This window comes from Blennius ocellaris (assembly GCF_963422515.1).
Source record: "Blennius ocellaris genome assembly, chromosome: 3".
NCBI lineage: Eukaryota > Metazoa > Chordata > Actinopteri > Blenniiformes > Blenniidae > Blennius > Blennius ocellaris.
The window spans coordinates 20741530-20760373 of record NC_137652.1 but is presented as its reverse complement, the minus strand read 5'-3'; the positions used below and the strand labels follow the sequence as shown (position 1 = coordinate 20760373).

Below are 18844 nucleotides of genomic sequence, written 5' to 3'. Positions count from 1 at the left end.
TATTTTCTTGATGGTTGTGAGCCTTTGTTTTTAATGTCTTAATATGGTTGTTGAATTTCAGGTTTGAGTTGAGAATCACACCCAGAGTTCTGGCCTGATTTGATGTTCCGAGTACCATGGAGCCAAGATGAGCGCTGAACTTTAACCTTTCTTCTTTAGGGCCGGACATAACGACCTCAGTTTGAGAAAAATTTAAAGCATATTGTTTTTACTATTGTAATTGAGCAGTCGTGTATCTTACATTTCTATTCTTATTATAATGATGAAATGTTTCAAAATGAACATGTGTAACTCGCAACTCAAAGTGTTCTGAGATGTAAAACATTCAAAATGATCGAGAAAACCTGGTTTTGTAGGAAAAGAAAGACAGCAAAGGGAGCTGGAGTGTCAACAAAAAACAAGCCGCTTTTATTTAAATTATGCAACGTAACAACTTTAGTTGGAATCTGAGCAGACTGACGTCGACGGTTCTCCGACTCCTCGCAGTACGAACAGAACAGGCTTACTGACGGGACTCACTGGACAGACTTAACGGGTGTTCACCTGGAAGACGATGAAGAAAAGCAAACGGGACAATCAGCATTGGCTGAAGTCTACTGAAACATTTGAACTATTTTTGGGCCATTTGTGGTTGTGGGGTCTCACCACGTCGTCGATCTTGAGGATGCTGCGGACCGTCTCTGTGGCCAGCGTCAGAGCGCTGATGGAGACCAGCAGAGGCTGAACCACCAGCTCCTCCAGGATGTTGGAGATTCCTCCCTGTTCACACACACACAGTCAGTCTCTTCAATACTGGTTTCATGGAAAAAGCTCAAGACAATACAAAGCAATCATCTCACAACTGCAGTCATGTGACTTCAAATGAGCCAGAAAATCAAACATGTAATAAACAGACTCTGTGATGACACCGATTCCATGAAGTGCTCTTTCAGGAGGAGCATAAAGCGGGTTCGCCAACCTTGCGGACATTGATGCCGGCCACTTTGTCTCCCTGGGCGTGTCTGTTGCGGAGCTCCGTCACCGTGGAGATGGGGTTCAGCCCGGCGTTTTCAGCGAGCGTGGAGGGGATCACCTCCAGCGCGTCGGCGTACGCCCGCACGCAGTAGGCCTCCATGCCGGCCAGAGTGCGCGAGTGCTCGGCCAGGCGGACGGCCAGCTCGATCTCTGGAGCGCCACCGCCGGCGATGAGGGCCCTGAGAGACGGGACAGCGACGAAGACATGAACACCACCTCAGTACATCTGTCAGTCACTGGAGAAACAACAAGGCACCAATAAGAATCGCGAGACTGTGACCTGTGTGTCTGGCCGCGATAAGGTGGTCGGAAACCTTTATGACCAAAAGAGCCGTTTTCACAATTTCCCCCTCATAATTCTTTGTCCAAAGGATTTCCTATCGTCTGACAGTGAAATGGCCATTCTCACTGGTGGAACTCATTCTTAGCCAATCACTGATCTGTTCACTAATTCCTTGTATGATTCATTTCCTGTTGGCCAGATAGTAGCAGAATATTCGGTTTCGATACAATTTGAGATGAATCTAATATCATCCTTGATGATAGCAATGCAATTTAAGAATCTCAATCCCTTAAAATGTTTTATACGTATTCATAGGTTTCACAAAAATGACCCATTTGATTTACAAATCAGAGGACAGCAGCCATCCCTGACCTGGGGTCCTGAAAAGAAGGTAAACTGTTGATTGCAAGACATTAAACCACAATGCAAGTCCATCATTATTATTTTTTTTGTGTGTGTGTGACAATAAGCCTTCTTTTTCAAAGATGTGTGTGAAAGCTCTCCATCCAAACAGCAGGAGCAGTCAGGAGTGAGTAGAGGGGAGCGTTCAAGCATTGCTGTTCCTCTGTTCGTTACGCTCCGGCACGGTGGACAGATGCAAGAGCGCCTTTGTCAGAGGGTGCGTGTGTGTGTGTGTGTGTGTGCGCGCGAGTGCCGCAATCTGAGGGGCGCTGCACTGACCTCTTCTTGACCAGGCAGCGGATGACACACAGGGCGTCATGGATGGAGCGCTCGGCCTCCTCGATCACCAGCTTGTTGGAGCCTCGCACCACAATGCTCACTGTCTTCCCGGGACTGCTGCAGCCTGTGATCTGCGCCGGCGCACATGAGCCACATTAGAAATCGCGACGCATTTTTAAAGCGAACCCGCGAGGGGCACAGAGGCGAAGGCGTTGCTCTCACCTTGATCAGTTTTCCGGATCCGTCCAGGTTGACCTCCTCGACCAGCTCCGCTGTTCCCAGCAGCTCGGGGGTGAAGTGGTCGATGTGGGCGATGGGCTTGGTTCCGATAGTCTGACGGACACCAAACGCTTTATTTACTTCACTTAGTTGTCTAGCTTTTCACAAAGAGGTCAGACTTGATGTTTACATCAATATTCTTTGTTTCTGTTGTTAACATAATGACACATTTTAGAAACTTTGAGCAAAACTAAATTGTGTAGAGGTGACAAAAAATGGCAACTTCAGTGTGTAAATATCCAGTATTGTTGCATCAATGCTGCAAGTCTGGTCTGATCGTTTTGGCACGAAAGTTTAATGGCGTCACACACATCAACAGGTTGTTACTAGGGAGGCACGGTATTGGATACGCGTTGATATTTGATATGCAGGTAATGTTAAACCAGAATATTACAGACGCTGTTCTACTATAATTCCAAGTTGAAGGATGCGTTGGCCTGTCAAAATCACGTGTCCACAAGATGCGTCAATTTCGAGTTCCCTATTCATTGTTGATGCGAGACGCAGTGCATCGCCCCGGAGCTGCTCTCAGCTCATTTGCATAACGATGAACCCAGCCAACGTCATGCAAATGCATTACGGACATTTTGTAAAAGCTGTCATGGGACCAAAACGAGAAACAGATTCAGCAACTGCACAGCGTATTCCTCACCTCAAATCAAATACTTTTCGCCGACCTGTTTTAAGTAATAAAAGAGAGTTCGTGACCGAGCCACCATGTTCGTTTGTGGTTTGAACTCTCAGGGCTGACAGCCCACAAGACGATGCGTTCAAGTGCACCACGTAACTTCCAGCTGTGCAACATGCTTAAGCGCTTCAGGGCTCACAGAGTAGAGCTGCTCCATGCTATATATGATTAAAATATGACCGCTACACTCATTAGGACTGATATTTAATTTGGGAAAGTATGTTCTAACTGCCCCCTTTTAAACTGACGAGCCAAACGAGTTGACCCGTGAGCTCACCGACCTTGCAGATGAACTCGATGTCCTCTCTCTCAATTTCCTTCACCACCATGATCTTCATCTTGTTGAGGAAGTGCAGGGCGAGGTCGCTCAGAGCATCTCTGCGAGGAGACAGTGAGGAGTTACCGTCCGTCCCTTTCACCGTCCGTCAATGGGACTTGCGGCCGACGTACCTGAGGATGGACTTCTGGATGAGCAGCACGTTGCAGCCGGCCTTCTTGACCTGCTTCACCAGGTTGAGGATGTAGGCGCGCTCCTCCCGCAGCACGCGGTCCATCTGGGCATAGTCGGAGATCACGATCTGGTTGTCCATCTGCAGAGATGGGAAATAAAGGAACCTGAATCAAAGGTCTTCAAAAAAAAACAACTCCCACATTAAAAACATTAACCTGATCATTTAGAGTTATCCGTTGATCTGTGCCAAATACTGTGAAACTCCACATAAGACATCCGGAGTTAACCAATTCCTCGATGACTAATCTTGCAACTGCCAAATCAAATTCTTTTTGGAGCCACAAAATATGTTTAATCATAAGAGATCACACACAAAGTCATTTGTTGTCTCACTAAAGTTTAGAATCTATTTTCTTCCAACCCCCTTTCAAACATGTAAAGCCAGATTGGTATATCTGGTAAAATGGAGCGCGTTGTCCCCAAAATTCTTTTTTTTTGTTCATGTTCAAAATAAAGTCATTCATTATGCAGTTTTAGCATTTGTAGCCGTTTCAGCAGTTTTAAGCTTTATAGCTTATTTTAACAGATTCAGCGAGTGTGATCGTTTAAGTCATTTGACAATTTTTTTCTCATCATATTAGCCATTTTAACCAACCCGTTTTTGCTGCATTCGTGACAGGGTAGCATTTTAGCTATTTTTGTTTTTAATCATCCTAACACTTTATTCTGTTTTGGTTTTTTTGCAATTTAGTTTTAGCTTTTTTTTAACAGCACATCTAGTATTTCTTAAAGCAATTTTATCAGTTTGCAGCCTTTTTATATCAATTTTAGCCTATTAAATAGCAATTTTGGCATGAAAAACAAACAAATACATTTGAGCAGTTTTAGCCATGAGCAAACGATAACAGGTATAGGATTAAAAAGATTGTTCTACATTAAATTTACAGGAAGCTTCAGAGAGCCTGGTCTAGAAAGTGTCTTCTCGACATCTTTTAATCGAATTTCGACAGTCTTGGAGTGGCGAAGCCTCGGTGGTCATCTGGTGGCCCCTTCATTGAGAGGCCGACGGAAGACGTTTGTTGTCGGTTGATTTGTTCATCGTGACTCACGTCCGTTTTGGGAGGCGACAGGCAGAACTGGATCAGGCCGATCTTGGCCTTCTCCACCCGGCTGGTGCCGGTGCTGGCCACCCTCTGGGTGAGCACCAGGCCGTCCACCAGCTCACAGTCGTCGATGGTTCCCCTGAAAGTGGCGACACCCCCGATTACCACGTGAAGACATCGCCACCGCAGGATATTTGAACGAACGCAGACTGTCTCAGAGACCCACCCCAGCTTCTTGATGATCTTGATGTCCTGCAGGTCGACGCTGGTGGCCGTGGCCGGGTCGATCACCCGCATGACGGCGTCCACGCTCATCGGCGCCAGGAGGCTGGAGTACTGCGACACCACCTTGGAGCACAGCGACGTGGTGGCGCTGTTGAGCAGCGTCTCACGGTCGCTCAGCTGCACCGGCCGGCTCATGGACACCAGCACCTCCACGCCTTTATCCACGGCCTTCTGGAAGGACTCCGAGATGGTGGTGGGGTGGATACCTGCGCCAAGACGTACGGCCAGTAAAATCAGGGGTGTTGAACATAAGGCCCCTGGGCCAAAGCGCCAAACAAATCATTGAAACCTATTAGAAGACTTTGACTCTTTTAAAGACATTTCTTAAGAGTAGCATATACAACACGACACTGACACCTGAGCTGAGACATTGGCGATGCTTCCATGAAAGCGAGCTCCCTTCAAATCAGGTCTTTGGTGGAGCTAAAGCTCAAGTAAGACTTTTTTTTTCCTGATACGCTGCCATGGGTGGAAAAGGCAACGTCTGTGAATCCAATTCCTTGTTCGTCAACATTTACTGTCGTCAGTGTCTGTGTTCCCTCCGTGCTCTAATCCCCCCCTCCCGGAGTTAAATCTCCTTTCCAGTCATTGGCAGCTCTTTACCTTTCTGCAGCAGCTTGGAGCAGGCGTCCAGCAGAGCGCCAGCGATCACCACCACGGACGTGGTGCCGTCGCCGGCCTCGATGTCCTGAGCTTTGGACAGCTCCACCAGCTGAAACGCACGGTTCAATCCATGTTTAGGAAACGCAAGGAATTGAATAACCAAGAAACAGCGGATGGTCTTAAACCATTCAAAAACATTCAAGTTGTTGAATATCAAACGCAGTACCATTTTGGCTGCAGGGTGAAGAACCTGCATCTGCTTGAGGATTGTGGCTCCATCATTGGTGATGGTCACGTCACCTTTCTCATCCTGGATCTGAAGGGGAAAAAACAAACAGAAAATACAGCTTCTGTTGGGATGCTGAGATTTAAGGGGGAAAAAAAAGAAAAGGGTAAGTCATCCCAAAGGAAATTATATCTGCACTGACCATCTTATCCATGCCTTTTGGTCCCAGACTTGTTCTGATGGCGTCTGCAACAGCTGCAAAGCACACAAGTAGAAGATTGTCTCAACTCAAACGTTTCAAACCTTCTTTTACCTCAAAACACAAACAAATCAAACAGCAGTGACATTTGCATTGAAGGACGACACTGCTGACACATTACGCCTGAATAAACATGTGTACACCAAGGACTTTATCTCGGAATCATCACTTTAATAGAAGACTGAAAAGATCCTGATCTCGTTCTTTCCTGTTTAATTCAATTCTGCTAAGTGTTGTGCCAATTCTTTTTTTTTTTTATCAAATGATAGAAAACAATCAGTGGATTAAATCAATAAGAAACTCTGAACTATGCAGTATCTGAAATACTGCATCACACACCAGTTAGTAGTGCTTTCACTTCCTACACACGCAAGAGTGGATTGTCGTGTCTAAACTGCTGAGATGCAAACTGTAATCATTCCCAAAAAATAGGATATATTCGTAGAAGAAAATATCTTTTACCTCAACCATCTGACATGCTATCTATGTATTAACTACAAGATCCTCTATTTACCATCTATACTTGCATTCAAGCTTTTTTTGGGGAATTGTGGTGGAAAAAAATCCAAACTCTCACAACAACTATCACATTGTCTAAAAACAAGCACTATTTTCAAATTAAAACTTGTCATTCCAATATAACTGTTGCAGTCTCATGCAAAACTTTGGATCACTAATACTCGCTAATTAAGATCGTTTCCCCTGAATTAATTAAACATGGCTTGTGGATTTTACTTTTACTAATCATTTTCAAGGAAGTGAGCCCAGCGTCATAGAGTGTGCAGCACTTTAAGTTTGCTCATGCTGAGATTCTGTCCAGTCATGAACATCTTACAAACTCAAATTTGGCACGATTGACTCACATTTGTACAGATATTTAAGGTTTCCGGGTCTTTATCGTCATTTCCATGCTTCCACGTGTAAATGAAATATGTTGGTATTATACAATGTGTAACATATTCTCCATTTCCACCAGCAGATTTGCAGACATCTCTAAGAAAGACTGCGCGGTGTGATCCCCACGCTCGAGACAATAAGACTGGTACACCAACAAATACATATTACGACTTTTATAAGTTTGACGCTGCAGTGCTACAGGCCGAAAAGATTAACCTCCGTGCTAAATGGCGAAAATACTTTATTTTCTGCCATCAATGTGTGGGAAAACGCTCAAAACAGTGGATAAAAGTTAATTTGAGAATTTATTCAACGGGGTTTGGGGATGGGGCTCGGGGTGAGGTGTTGGCCGCGACAGAGGAATAACGGTGCCCAGCCCAGTTTGAGACACAGGATCTTCACTGGATGGAGATTTTTGAGACACACAGTTGCAGTTTTTGACATTTTATCTAGTTTTTTTCTCACCTTTGGCAGCGGAGATGTTACTGAACCTGATCTGGGCCGGCTTGTCGCGGTCCACATACGCCCCTCCTTTGTATCCTTTGCTTAAGACTTTGGGAGCCGCCATCGCTTCGGGCATCTTAACTTTATAATCGGTGGATGATGTTATTCAGGGTCTTTGGGATGGGAGAGACGACCCGCGGGGATGAAACGCGGCGGTTCCGGCTCGGATGGACTCAGATTAAGGTTCGGCCGCCTTGAGCTTGACAGAAGCTTCCAGAGCGCTGGCTGCTGCAGGAAGAAGAAGGACCCGCCTGTCACCGCGCGAGGAGCATGTTGATGACGCAGCCAGACCAGAGCAGTGGACTGACGAGATAACGGGCTTCATTTATGGCAATTTCTTCACTTAAAGCAGGTGTAGTAATGTCTGTGTCAGAAATAGTATTTATACATAAATGAAAAAAGTCTTATATTGCCTCTTCTTGGTGGAAATAATGTCAATGTTTTCACATTACACTGAGCTGGATTGATTAGCCGTGTCTGTATCTGCTTTGCACTGCGCTCCGGGTGAACATGCTCTCCACAACCTGAACACTTTCTGGTCTCCTTATTCACTCACTGCTCTGTTTTCATTCGACACATGCTTGCCGATAGTCAACCTTGTATCAGGTAGGCTGATTTAGGTGTTTATTTCCCGCTCACTGTGTTGCTTTTGCTCACCTGCTCACCAAAGCATAAAAAGTTGGATGTTGGCTAGCTTAGCTTTAGCATCCATCAGACCGTGGGCGGCTGTTTGCAGTGTTACATCTCACGTTGGGTTAGGACATACAAAATAAAGCTAAAGAAAAGCATGTATGACATCAGTGGCTAATAAGAAAAGCAAAAATATTGGAGATGTGGTTGATGATGCAGGTTGATTTTGCGAATTTGTGTTTGAAAAAATTGCAAATGTGAGGATCATATTTAAGTGTATTTCTGAGGATGTACATAGTAAAAAAAATACAAGAATTAATGATCACTAAGTACTAGAGAATTGATGGAAATTACCTTTATGTCCAACACAGTATTTTATAAAAAATCAGGAGTTGGTTCATGTTGACAGAAACCGGATGTTTCTTTCATTTCCCTTTTATTTGAAAATCTAATGTTGTCTTATTTATTTTTTTGGTGTTGAGTGTGGAAGAACTTTGTTTAAATTCAGACAGGAAGGGTATCTGGAGTACCAACAAACCAATTCTATGGATTTTATTTCCCCACATTGTGGACACGTTTTATCATGGGAGCCACATGTTTGACATAGCTATATGGATGTTTTGCTACTTTTATTCTTAATATTAGAATGTATGAAGGCATTGTTGACGGCATCTTTTGTCTTGTCTCTTGTGTAGTAAAGACATTTACTGCTCCTCTCACTTCCAACATCCTGAACCCCTAATGGTGGCACTGAAGTTGTTGTTTTTTTAACTTGATCAGCTTCTTTCCTGGAGGCGGATGAGGTAAGTTGGACTGACTGATTAAATGTTTGTATCTCCTTCCAGCAGCCTGCAGTCATGCTGCCTCTCAAAGAGAAGGACAAGCCCATCATCCAGAAGCTCCTGTTGGCTGGCTGCTGTGCTCGCTGTGTCCTCAGATTCTGTTGTGTCAGCGTCCACGCACCGTACCGGCAACCGCGAGAGGTACAGCTCCGGCTTCATTGCGTCTAGAAATGTCGTACAAGTTGAACTTTTAGGGCTCCAAGCAGCAAAATCCTCCTGGGCAGCCAAAAAATTGTGCAGCTTTAGAAAGGCCACTGTTTAAAATCCCTTCAGTTCCCAGATGGAGTGGTGCAGTCCTGCTGCTCCTGCTGCTCATTTATCCAGCCTCCTTATTTGCTTCTATGTGAATAACAATGTAAATGTCATTATTGATCTTCCAAATTTTCTGTCATTATTTCAATAGTTTTTTTTTTCCACTTCTCCTCCCAATAGAATAGAATAGAACAGAATGAGTTCTTCTTAAAAACCATCTTCCACTGAATAACAGATCATCTCTGTCAAGCTTCTGATCGTGGTGCACTCGTGTCCTCCCGATTAATCATGCGTCCCTTTCTTTGTTACTACACAGGAAATACTGAAGGAGCTCCGAGCTTTTATTTCCGACATGACTCACAGCCAAGACTCCGCAGCAGCAGAATCCACCTGTGCAGAGACGGAGTCGCTCACTGCAGCCGGATTGGAGACGCACGAAGATCCGCCCCGTAAAAGAGCCAAACTGGAGCCCGGCGCGTCTCCAGGTCAGTCTGAAGGCGACGCTGCTGTTCCTCCTGCTGCCGGGCTGAAGGACGGAGGGTCGCACGTCTGCGTGGCTTGTCTGGGAGTGCTGCAGGAGCTGTGTGACTCCGCCCAGGCCGCGAAGGTGAGCGTCTTTTGGAAGTGTCTCCGACCATCACAGTGTTCGGCCACCAAGGTGTTTCCCGGTGTGTTTCTTGCGCAGATAGCCGAAGCGGTGAAGTCGGAGAACTACGAGTTTGACACGATGGTGCTTTCCGTCTCTCTGCCTGCTCAGCTGTGTGTCCGTGAGGTCGGTGTCAGTTCACACATGCAGCAAACTCAGGTTCAGTTTAGTCTTATTCATGTTAAAACCACGAGAGGATTCATTTTTTGGTCGCCGAGGCTCAGCGGCGCACTGAAATCCGTTGTGCCTTCTGAAATGTAAATAAAAGACGCCTGAAAAACTTAAAACTTACAAAAACTGAATAAGGGTTACATTATAATCTGTAAAGAAATGGTGTCAAACGTATTGACCGCCAGAGAGTCCAGTCCACCTGCGAGATGAAACTTTCCAGCCCTGAGAGATGATGACTTTAGAGGCAATACATATATTTGACCACCAGGGGGAGCACTTTAATTTGTATTCCGTGCTGAGTCAGTTCACGTGATCAGGATTACTACACAGATGGACAAACGTATTTATAGAGCACCATGGCCACACAAAGCAATTCAGTGTTTTACAAAGACATAAAAGAAATACATTAAAGCTTTACAGAGAAATATGTCATGTGTTGTAAAAGGATAGTTAGTGATATACTAATACCTACAATTGTAGTTATTATTAGTTTAAATGCCATTGTTAGTATGTGGTCCCTGAAGCAAAAGGATCTGACATTATTAAATCAGTGTTTTCATAAAAAACATCATTAGCAGATGAGGATGCACTGCAAGCTGAAGTTTTTTTTTTTTAACGTGTTTCTTTGAATCTTGCAGCACTCCTGTTGGCTGCATGTGAAGAAAGAAGTGAGGTAAAAAAAAAAATGGACTTGTCGTTCACATGCTGTATATTGCCAACACACAAACAAGCCACATGTAAGACTTGTTTGTTCCCCCAGAGAGAAAGGCATGGCGCTCGATAAGGACGACGTGATCCAGGTGAAAGAGGCCTTCAAGTGGAGCATGCAGGGCCTGGTGGCGAAAGAGCTGGGGGGCGTCGCCGTGGTGACCAAGGTAAACGCACACAGGTTTTCCCACAGGTCAGTGAACATTTAATTCCTCATATAAACAGTTTCTGACGGTGTGTGTTTTAATTCCAGAGTTCATTTGAGGTGGGCGTGGAGTTCACACACCCAGACACGGACACAGACTGCCACTTCCTGTGAGTCCAAATCGTCCCTCAACTCGTCAAAATGCAAAGCAAATATGAGGAGAATGCTTACATTTCAATTATTACCAATAAAATGCCTTTTAAATGTTTAAAAGTACACTTTTTTAATATCTACTGTATAGAAAACAGTCCACACACGTTACAAATTCTCATAGAGATCAATGCTGAAACCGTCTGAATGTTTCGGAATTAATGTTATTAAAATGAGGATTTTGAAAACGGAAACAATAGTGAGACTTCAGTTCACTAATATTCATCAATCAGTATATTTGCAACCCAAATTCCATAAAGATTATTCAGCATGTATGAGATATGATACATTTAATTCTTATCGTGTCATATTGGCACCGCTCTGCACCACCTCAGTTCTACAAAAGTTGCAGCACTGTGAGGCTGAAAGAATTCACAATTCTTACGAATAAAAGCGATCACAACACGACATGGGATAACGAAGGTGAAGCATTTGACCATTTCCCTCATTTTGAATGTGATAATAGTAACTCCCGTCTCTGTGATGATAGATTAATAAAAAAAACCCTGAACCTATTTAGATTTTATGGGCTCATATTTCAAAAGAAAACTTTAAGTATCTTGTAAATTTGCACTGCGAAGGGGAGCTGTGTATGTATCAGTGTATGTGTACAAACCTCCCATTTCTCTGCTTTCGGAGAGTTTCTGAGTGATTCATGCCAGGTCCTGTCGGGTATTAAGATCGTCTGATTCTTGGCTGACTCGTCCTCTTTCGAACCTTCTGTCCTGTTTGTCAGAGCGTCCACATGTCCTGACTGCTTCAAGCCCACCAAGAACAAACAGGTGAGCACTCAACAAAAACTAGAGGACTTGTGTAAAAGTCTCTGACTTGTTTTTCTTTCTTTCTTCTTTTCACATATGTCTATGACAGCGTAATAACCGTACTAAAAAAATAACAAAAAAAGTCAATACGTTCTCCCTAAAAATCCACACTGAATGAAAGCTTAAAAGACATAAATGAGAATGACAATGGAAGAACATCAGTTAAAAAAAACCCATTCTGGTTTCTTCTCGTTCCTGAAATGTGTTAAAATAAGTGTTTCTGTGTCGTTGGATCAAAATATGTGTCGTGGTTTTGTTTCTGTAGTCTGTGTTCACCCGGATGGCCGTCGTTAAAGCCCTGGAAAAGATAACTGACGCCCCATTCCGGAGGCGAGTATCTCACTATAACCCCCCCCCATGGTGTTTTCTATGAAGTGCTGTTTAAAAGGGTGTCGTTGTCTTGTGTGTGTTCAGGCAATACCCTTGTCCTCCGGCGCCGCCGAGCAGCAGCTGCAGCCGTCGGGCCGTCCAGTGTCTCCACACGTCGCTGTTTGTAGCAGGTATCCCCCCCCCCCCCCCCCCCCCCCCCTCCCCCCACTCCGTTTGTGTCGGCGGGCCGAGCGAATCCCGGCAGGGAGCCTGACGCTTTCCCCTCTCCTCTGCGCCGTACGGTCAGGCAGGTACAACAAGTTCTGCCGCAGCCTGCCGCAGACGCCCTGGCTGATCGACGGGGAGAGGAGGATGGAGTCGTCGGTGGAGGAGCTGATCGCCGCTCCCATCCTGTCCAGCTTCAGAGCCGACGGTGAGCTCCGAGCCAGAGTGGCTTGAAGCCGTGAAGTTGAAAATGAACGCCGTTTATATGAGAACGCGTTGAAACGGATCAGACTCGCGTGTCTCATAAACGTTTAAGATCTAAAACTTGTACTGGGTAAAGGTCATAAAATCTGGCAATACGTTTATTTCTATATGTATATTTAATTTGATGTGATTATTATATTTATATTATTATTATATATATATATTATATATATATTATATATATATATATATCATCTATAGTATACATCGACATTATTCACTTTTTTACAAAACGAAGCATCTCTTTTGTTTTGTTTCAGGTTTTAATTTCTCCTCATCTGGCAGAGAGGACGTCGACGTCCGCACTCTTGGAAACGGTGAGATTTTTAAAATTTCAATTTTAGAGCTCATTTTAGAGTTCAGGTGTGATTTTTGACCCCCGAAGACGGTTTTTCTGTTTGAAAGGTCGTCCGTTTGCGATGGAGCTACTGAATCCTCACAGATCCAGAATCAGCCGAGTGCAGATGAAGCAGCTGCAGGAGGTCAAATCAATAAATCCTTCGTTTGGAACACATTTCTACACTAATCGCCCTCATTTGTGTTTCTTGAATCCATAAATAGAACTTGTCTCTGTTTGTTTGTTTGTGCAGCTCGAGTTGACATGAACAGTCTGTCTCGTTTCAGGCCATCAATGCGTCGTCTGACAAAATCAAAGTGCGAGACCTGCAGGTCGTTAACAGGTATGTTGAAAAGACACGCACACACACAGATTTGCAGGCGGGCTGGAGGTGCAGTACTCCTTGTCGACCTGCAGGGAGGCGATGAGCCGCATGAAGGAGGGCGAGGAGGAGAAGACCAAGTCCTACACGGCGCTGGTCTGGACCCAGAAGACCATCAAGGAGGAAGACATCACCTTCATCAACGACATCAAGGTCTGTGAAGCGGCGCCGCTCCCGTTTTCATAACGTCCAAAATGTATTTAAACTTTCATACAGCCACAGATTATATGATTAAAAAAAAAAAAAAACCACAGAATCCCATTGCAGCTTTTTTGCTTAAATGATACAAACACAAATACACAACAAAGTTGCTCCAGACTTGCAACTAGAAGTAGTTTTGTGAATCCTAACTGATAGGAAACAGGAGTTTTGTCTGATTTAACATCAGACGGTGGAAAAATTTAAACTTCTGGTTTCAACTGTAGATCTCGTCCTCCAGCAGTCCCACCGTCCTTCTTGTCCAAGACTGCATTAGGAGCCACAGTGCGAAACAATCTGATGAAACAAATCAACCATTGCATTTAAAACCAAGATGTTATATCAATATTACATCACTTAATAGCATCACTGTATAGATAAAAAAAAGGGTGATCGCGTGTCTTTATGTTGATGATGTAATGTTGCGTAAAGTTGCCTGGTGATGTTTTGAATTGATGTGAAAGTAGCAGATAAATTCTTCCTTCTGCACACTTTCATTCAAAGATCGACGCCTGGGTCATTGTAAAAATGCTGAAAAATGAAAATATAAACTTAAACTTGTATCTCATCTTACAAACAATAGAATTATATAGATCAAATTAGCCAGTTTCTGCTCTTGCAGCAACTTCTTCTAAATGAAGTAAAGGTTCATTATTAAAGGGTTGATGTATTTTTTTTCTTTCCTCAAAGCGATCAGTGAAGTTGTGTTTAATCTGATTTGAATAATTTTACAAACTGTGTTTCGTCGTCATCAATGAGAACGGCGCCCTCTCTCTCTCTCCAGGACCTGACTCTGGACCAGAAGACCCCCCTGAGGGTCCTGCACCGGCGGGCGCTGGCCGTCCGACAGCGGGTCATCCACAGCATGAACACGCGCTTCCGGGACTCGCACCATTTCTACCTGGGACTGAAGACGCAGGCCGGGACGTATCCTCTCCAAACCCCCGCTTACAAGTGGAATTTGATCATATTGTCCATTTGTTTGTCCAATAGAAGTAAAACAATTGGTTTGATCTTGGTTTTCTACACAGAAAAAGCATCGATTTCTGTAGTGTCAATATTTTTTTTTTTAATGCATTTTTGAAATAATTGATTAGTAAGTGAGATTATTTTACACATAAAACGTGTGGAGAAACGTCAGGGAGCGTCAAACATATTTTTACATGTAATAACAGCAGATAACATGTAATAACACCAACTCTATTTGTTGAAAACATGTTAAGACAGATTCTTAAAGCAGCAAAATAAACTTTTACTATATTGTTCTGAAGCGTTTTCATGGACTGTACTTCTACAATGAACACAGTACATGTAATATGAATGTGTGTGGAATGTTTGTCTCTTGATGGAAGTGTGAAATATATATTAAAAAAAATCCTCCCTTAATGCTCACTGCTCAGTTACATCAAAGAGTTCGTGCACGGAGACTTCGGCCGCACCACACCGAACCTGTGTCTGCTGCTGAGCACCGACACCGACATCCTGGAGCTGGACGTGGAGGTGAGAGCCACGTCATTTTCTCTTCTCATCCTGCAGTTTATCTTCCAACCTCTCTGGAGTTTGGGTTTTTAACACTAAATGAGTTTCCTCTTCTCAGTCAGTGGATGTGGACTGGCCCCCTGCGATTCCAGAGTGACCCCCCCCCCCCCCCCCCCCACCCCCGTGGAGGAGCAGACAGCAAGAAGTGAAGCCACGCCGTGCGACTGTGTGAAACCAGGGCCGATTCAGTGTTTAACTGAACCACGACGGTCTTTTTAGTTCAATCGCTTTGTGTCGACTTTAAGGAATTACGTCTTAGAAACCAGGAGAAGCTGCTTGTTTGGTTAAAATCAAGGATAAAATAGAGAACTTCTTTTTGTTGCAGCAGTGAAAACCATGTCGAGTTTGTATGTTTAATCACGTGATAAACTTTGTTTATGGCTTCAATAAAGAAGTGGAGTTAAGCTGATGTTTGATGTTTCTTATAATCAGGCCTATAAATGGTATTGATTGTTTTTGTTCAAAGTCCCTCACTTGACGTTCCCATATCATGCAAAATTGACTTGCTAATGGTTTCCTAACAGTACTGTGTCCCCGAAGCCTGTGTATGAGGCTGCAGAAGTGAAGAAAGTGTCGTCATCTCCCTCCACTTTTTAGCAAACGTGTGCTCATACAGGAGAAGCCGAGATTTCCCTTTCATGACATCACACGGGGAAATAGCCGCTCCCTCTGGTAGAGGATCACTTTGACCTTCCCACAGGGGGATTAAAATGTGCCAAGTTTACCGACATACTGAATAAATTCTGTAGAATATGATTTTGTATTTGCTCTTAGCAACACATACGACCACACTAAGTGACAAAGGCTGAAGGGCCACCAGTTACCAAGGGAACCATTTAATCTGAAACACAGGAAAGCTCTTCTCCCCAAGACAGTGGCGGACAGACACACAGCCTGTGTCTAAGCATAAGCCTGGAACTTAAAAATTGGCTATATGTTGACACGTCTAGTAATTTAATGGTTTGGATTTAAATGTAATTATCGCGCCAGTTTACCGGTCCAGCCCACTCGAGATGAAACTGGACTGCACATTGGGCCCTGAACTGAAAGGTGTTCGACACCCCTGGTCTTTAAGTGTAAAATTAGGAGTTGATCATTGATCTTAAATGAAGAGACACAACAGCAGAAACCCTGAAATGTATTTCTTTTAATTTAATTCAAAATAAATACTACCACGGCAATGCAAGTCCACTACTGGGTTCTTGCCCTAATGTTTTGGTAAGAAAACAAACAAGCAAAAATGATCCATAAAGAAGAAAAGAAAAGAAAAGAAAAAAAAAAACGAAAACAAAAAGAGAATTCAGTTAACGCATCCATCATCATCTTCATCACCGTCGTCTCCATCATAATCATCCTTCAGTAACTTTCAAGAGGTGCCTTTTTTTTTTTTTTTAACCACATACAAGGTAACACTGCCTAGAATGACAAACATAAATAAAACAAACACTATGATACAAAAAAAAAAAAAAAGGGAGGAGTGAGGCATGATGGGATACGATCAACCTGATGAAACCAGCACTGAAGAAACAAAAGGTCAACCAAAGGTCAACCATGGTCCCACTTGTAGTATTTTTTTTTTTTTTTTTAACTTTCGGAGCAGGGTGAAGGGCAAACGGAAACGACAGTGCAGACTCCACATCGACAGTCACTTCCTGTCACGGTAGGGGGCGGCTGGGAGGGGGGGGGTCTGTCTCCATGGAGTCGATTCAGAGAGGGGTGAGAGTAAACCAGAGAGGGGGGGTCCAGTTTGTGACACCATCTTTTTTCCTCCCCACCCGCCCCCCCCTTTTAGAATCTTCTGTTTTGGGTCACTATTCTCATCGGCGGACTTGAAGTACGGTCACGCGGGAGGAAAACCAAACGATTCGTCTGCAGAGACCCGGAGCGAGAGGACAAAACAAGGCATTTGCATATTTACATCAAGAAGTTCGGGGCGACTTGACTCATTTTGTTTTGTTTTTCTTGGGCAGTCCTCACAGTCTCCACACACACACACGCGAGTGTGGGTCACACGGCTCAGTTGTCTTGCGATCTGTGACGTGATTGGCTGATAGTTGTGGGTTTCAGGAATGTGGGGGGAGACGTTTCCCCCGTGATGCTGATGGGATGAGCAGGGTGGGGGTGGGGGGGGGGGGGGGTGGAAGCCTGGGCTATAGCGTCTGTGATAAATACAGTTTGCTTTAGTGAGAGTGTGTGTGTGTGTGTGTTTCTCCTCTGGATTCAGACTGAAATGCTCTCAGGGTTCCGTCACTCTCTGATATGTTTCTCTTCCATCACATGTAACCACAAGAGATCCTTATTGGGCGCGACAATTGTTTCTAGGAATCAAATCGTCTTTCCACGTCACGAAGCGTCGGGACTCTTCGGCAAATAAAAAAAATAAATTCCGACCGGCTGTTCTCATGGGTTTTAAATCAACCGCCGAAAAACGCCTCCAGTTTCTATCTGTGATGCAAACTCAACACATTTGATCAGTTTCTCTCCTCATCAAAGGGTTGAGGTTTTTTTTTTTTTCTTCTCTTCATGAAGTCCAAACATGAGCGTGTGCCGGCGAGTGGCAGATTCTGCACAGAAACCGCAATTTTACTTCCACTTCCTGTGAGGTGGTTTCGATTCGAGTGCACCCGTTTATCTGCAATTGTTGGATTCCTATGAGCTGATCCGTAGCAAATGAGGCTGGGGGTCAAAATAACGAAGGACGACACAACACGAGGTGCACGTCCACCTTCCTTACGGTCCCACGAGAAAATGCTCCACGATTGAGAATAAAGGTGAAACGAGCTCATTACTGTACCGTTCCCGTTTACTTTGAAAGTTTCAGTTCAACCTTTGCTAAAGACGTCCACTGTGACATGATAAACACGACTCAAGAGACGCCTGCACTCAATTTGTGGCCACGGATTTCCTATATTCTTATGCTAAACTTCTTTAGTCATAATTTCGTAACGATCTCGGTCACCGTTTTCGAAAAGTGTAAATAAAAAGGCTAGAAAACCTCTTTCGTTTTTGCTGAACGGCTTATTTAGTCACGGGTCAAATGTTTTTCTCCACACAGACCTTTCGTAACACCAGATGACATCAGAGGCCGATGGTGGATTTCGCTGCGAGGCCGAATCATGTGTCGTTTCCAACTTTTGCACACGAGGCCAGGCGTCAATGAATACTTCACTGCAGGAGCACGGGTCACAGCGGCAGGCGTGACGTTTCCCTCAGAGGATGACGGGAAACGACAAACGAGAGAAGTTCTTCTGAGAGATCTGATCGGGTTTGGAGTAAAGCAGCGGCTGCAGTCTGAACCAGGAAGGAGTTGATGTGTTTGTTATACAACAATAGGCACGCGCACACACACACACACACACACACACACACACACACACACACACACACACACACACACACACACACACACACACACACACACACACACACACACACACACACACACACCTCCCTGTGACCATCCAGGCGGTGCAGCTAAGAGGAGACAGGACGGGAGGAGGGCCGGGTTCCCCTGCCGGCGGTGGAGAGCTGGAGCCTCGGCTGAGTTTCGATGCGGTTGTGCTCTGTGGCGCCTGAGTGAACGGTGCAGTTTTCTGGCAGTTTTTAGTGTTTCCTGTTTGGAAAATAAAACCTCAAAACAAAGCGCGCGAGGGAGTGGGGGTCGGGGTGGTGGGGTGGTGGGGGCACTCACAGACAAGATAAGAAGCTATATCTTCACACAGCGACAACGAGGTAACAACAGACTCATTCACACTGTTTTCAGACTGATCTTCACCGCCATGGGGTCGGGAATGTGCGCTGCCATGGCTAATGCATGAGGAAGAGGTTGCTTTTTTTTTTTGTTTTGTTTTGTCTTTTTTTTTTTTTTTTTTTCAAATGTGTCAACCACGAG

At 44.4% G+C, this 18844-nt stretch overlaps 2 protein-coding genes across 3 annotated transcripts; one reads left to right on the top strand and one right to left on the bottom strand.

Moving 5' to 3' along the window:
• Window positions 1-380: 380 nt before the first annotated feature.
• cct4 (chaperonin containing TCP1, subunit 4 (delta)) lies at window positions 381-7519 on the bottom strand. Its single transcript, XM_080494229.1, has 13 exons — window positions 7235-7519; window positions 5816-5868; window positions 5614-5703; window positions 5388-5496; window positions 4726-4990; window positions 4506-4638; window positions 3396-3535; window positions 3227-3323; window positions 2201-2311; window positions 1979-2109; window positions 959-1193; window positions 646-759; window positions 381-543 (listed from the first exon to the last, which is right to left on the bottom strand). Exons 1-13 carry the CDS (start codon window positions 7347-7349, stop codon window positions 529-531), a joined length of 1608 nt encoding a protein of 535 aa, XP_080350355.1. The 5' UTR covers window positions 7350-7519; the 3' UTR covers window positions 381-528.
• Window positions 7520-7772: 253 nt separating this feature from the next.
• pus10 (pseudouridine synthase 10) lies at window positions 7773-15346 on the top strand. Of its 2 annotated transcripts, none has more exons than XM_080520863.1 (18): window positions 7773-7879; window positions 8749-8886; window positions 9314-9604; window positions 9683-9769; window positions 10453-10487; window positions 10575-10689; window positions 10776-10837; window positions 11614-11659; window positions 11964-12028; window positions 12113-12198; window positions 12315-12440; window positions 12757-12813; window positions 12902-12978; window positions 13121-13176; window positions 13251-13368; window positions 14198-14340; window positions 14814-14913; window positions 15011-15346. In XM_080520863.1, exons 2-18 carry the CDS (start codon window positions 8761-8763, stop codon window positions 15047-15049), a joined length of 1629 nt encoding a protein of 542 aa, XP_080376989.1. In that variant the 5' UTR covers window positions 7773-7879; window positions 8749-8760; the 3' UTR covers window positions 15050-15346. The 2 variants fall into 2 exon arrangements, with proteins under 2 accessions (XP_080376989.1, XP_080376990.1); XM_080520864.1 differs by having other exon boundaries at window positions 7777-7879; window positions 8752-8886.
• The last annotated feature ends 3498 nt before the right edge of the window (window positions 15347-18844 follow it).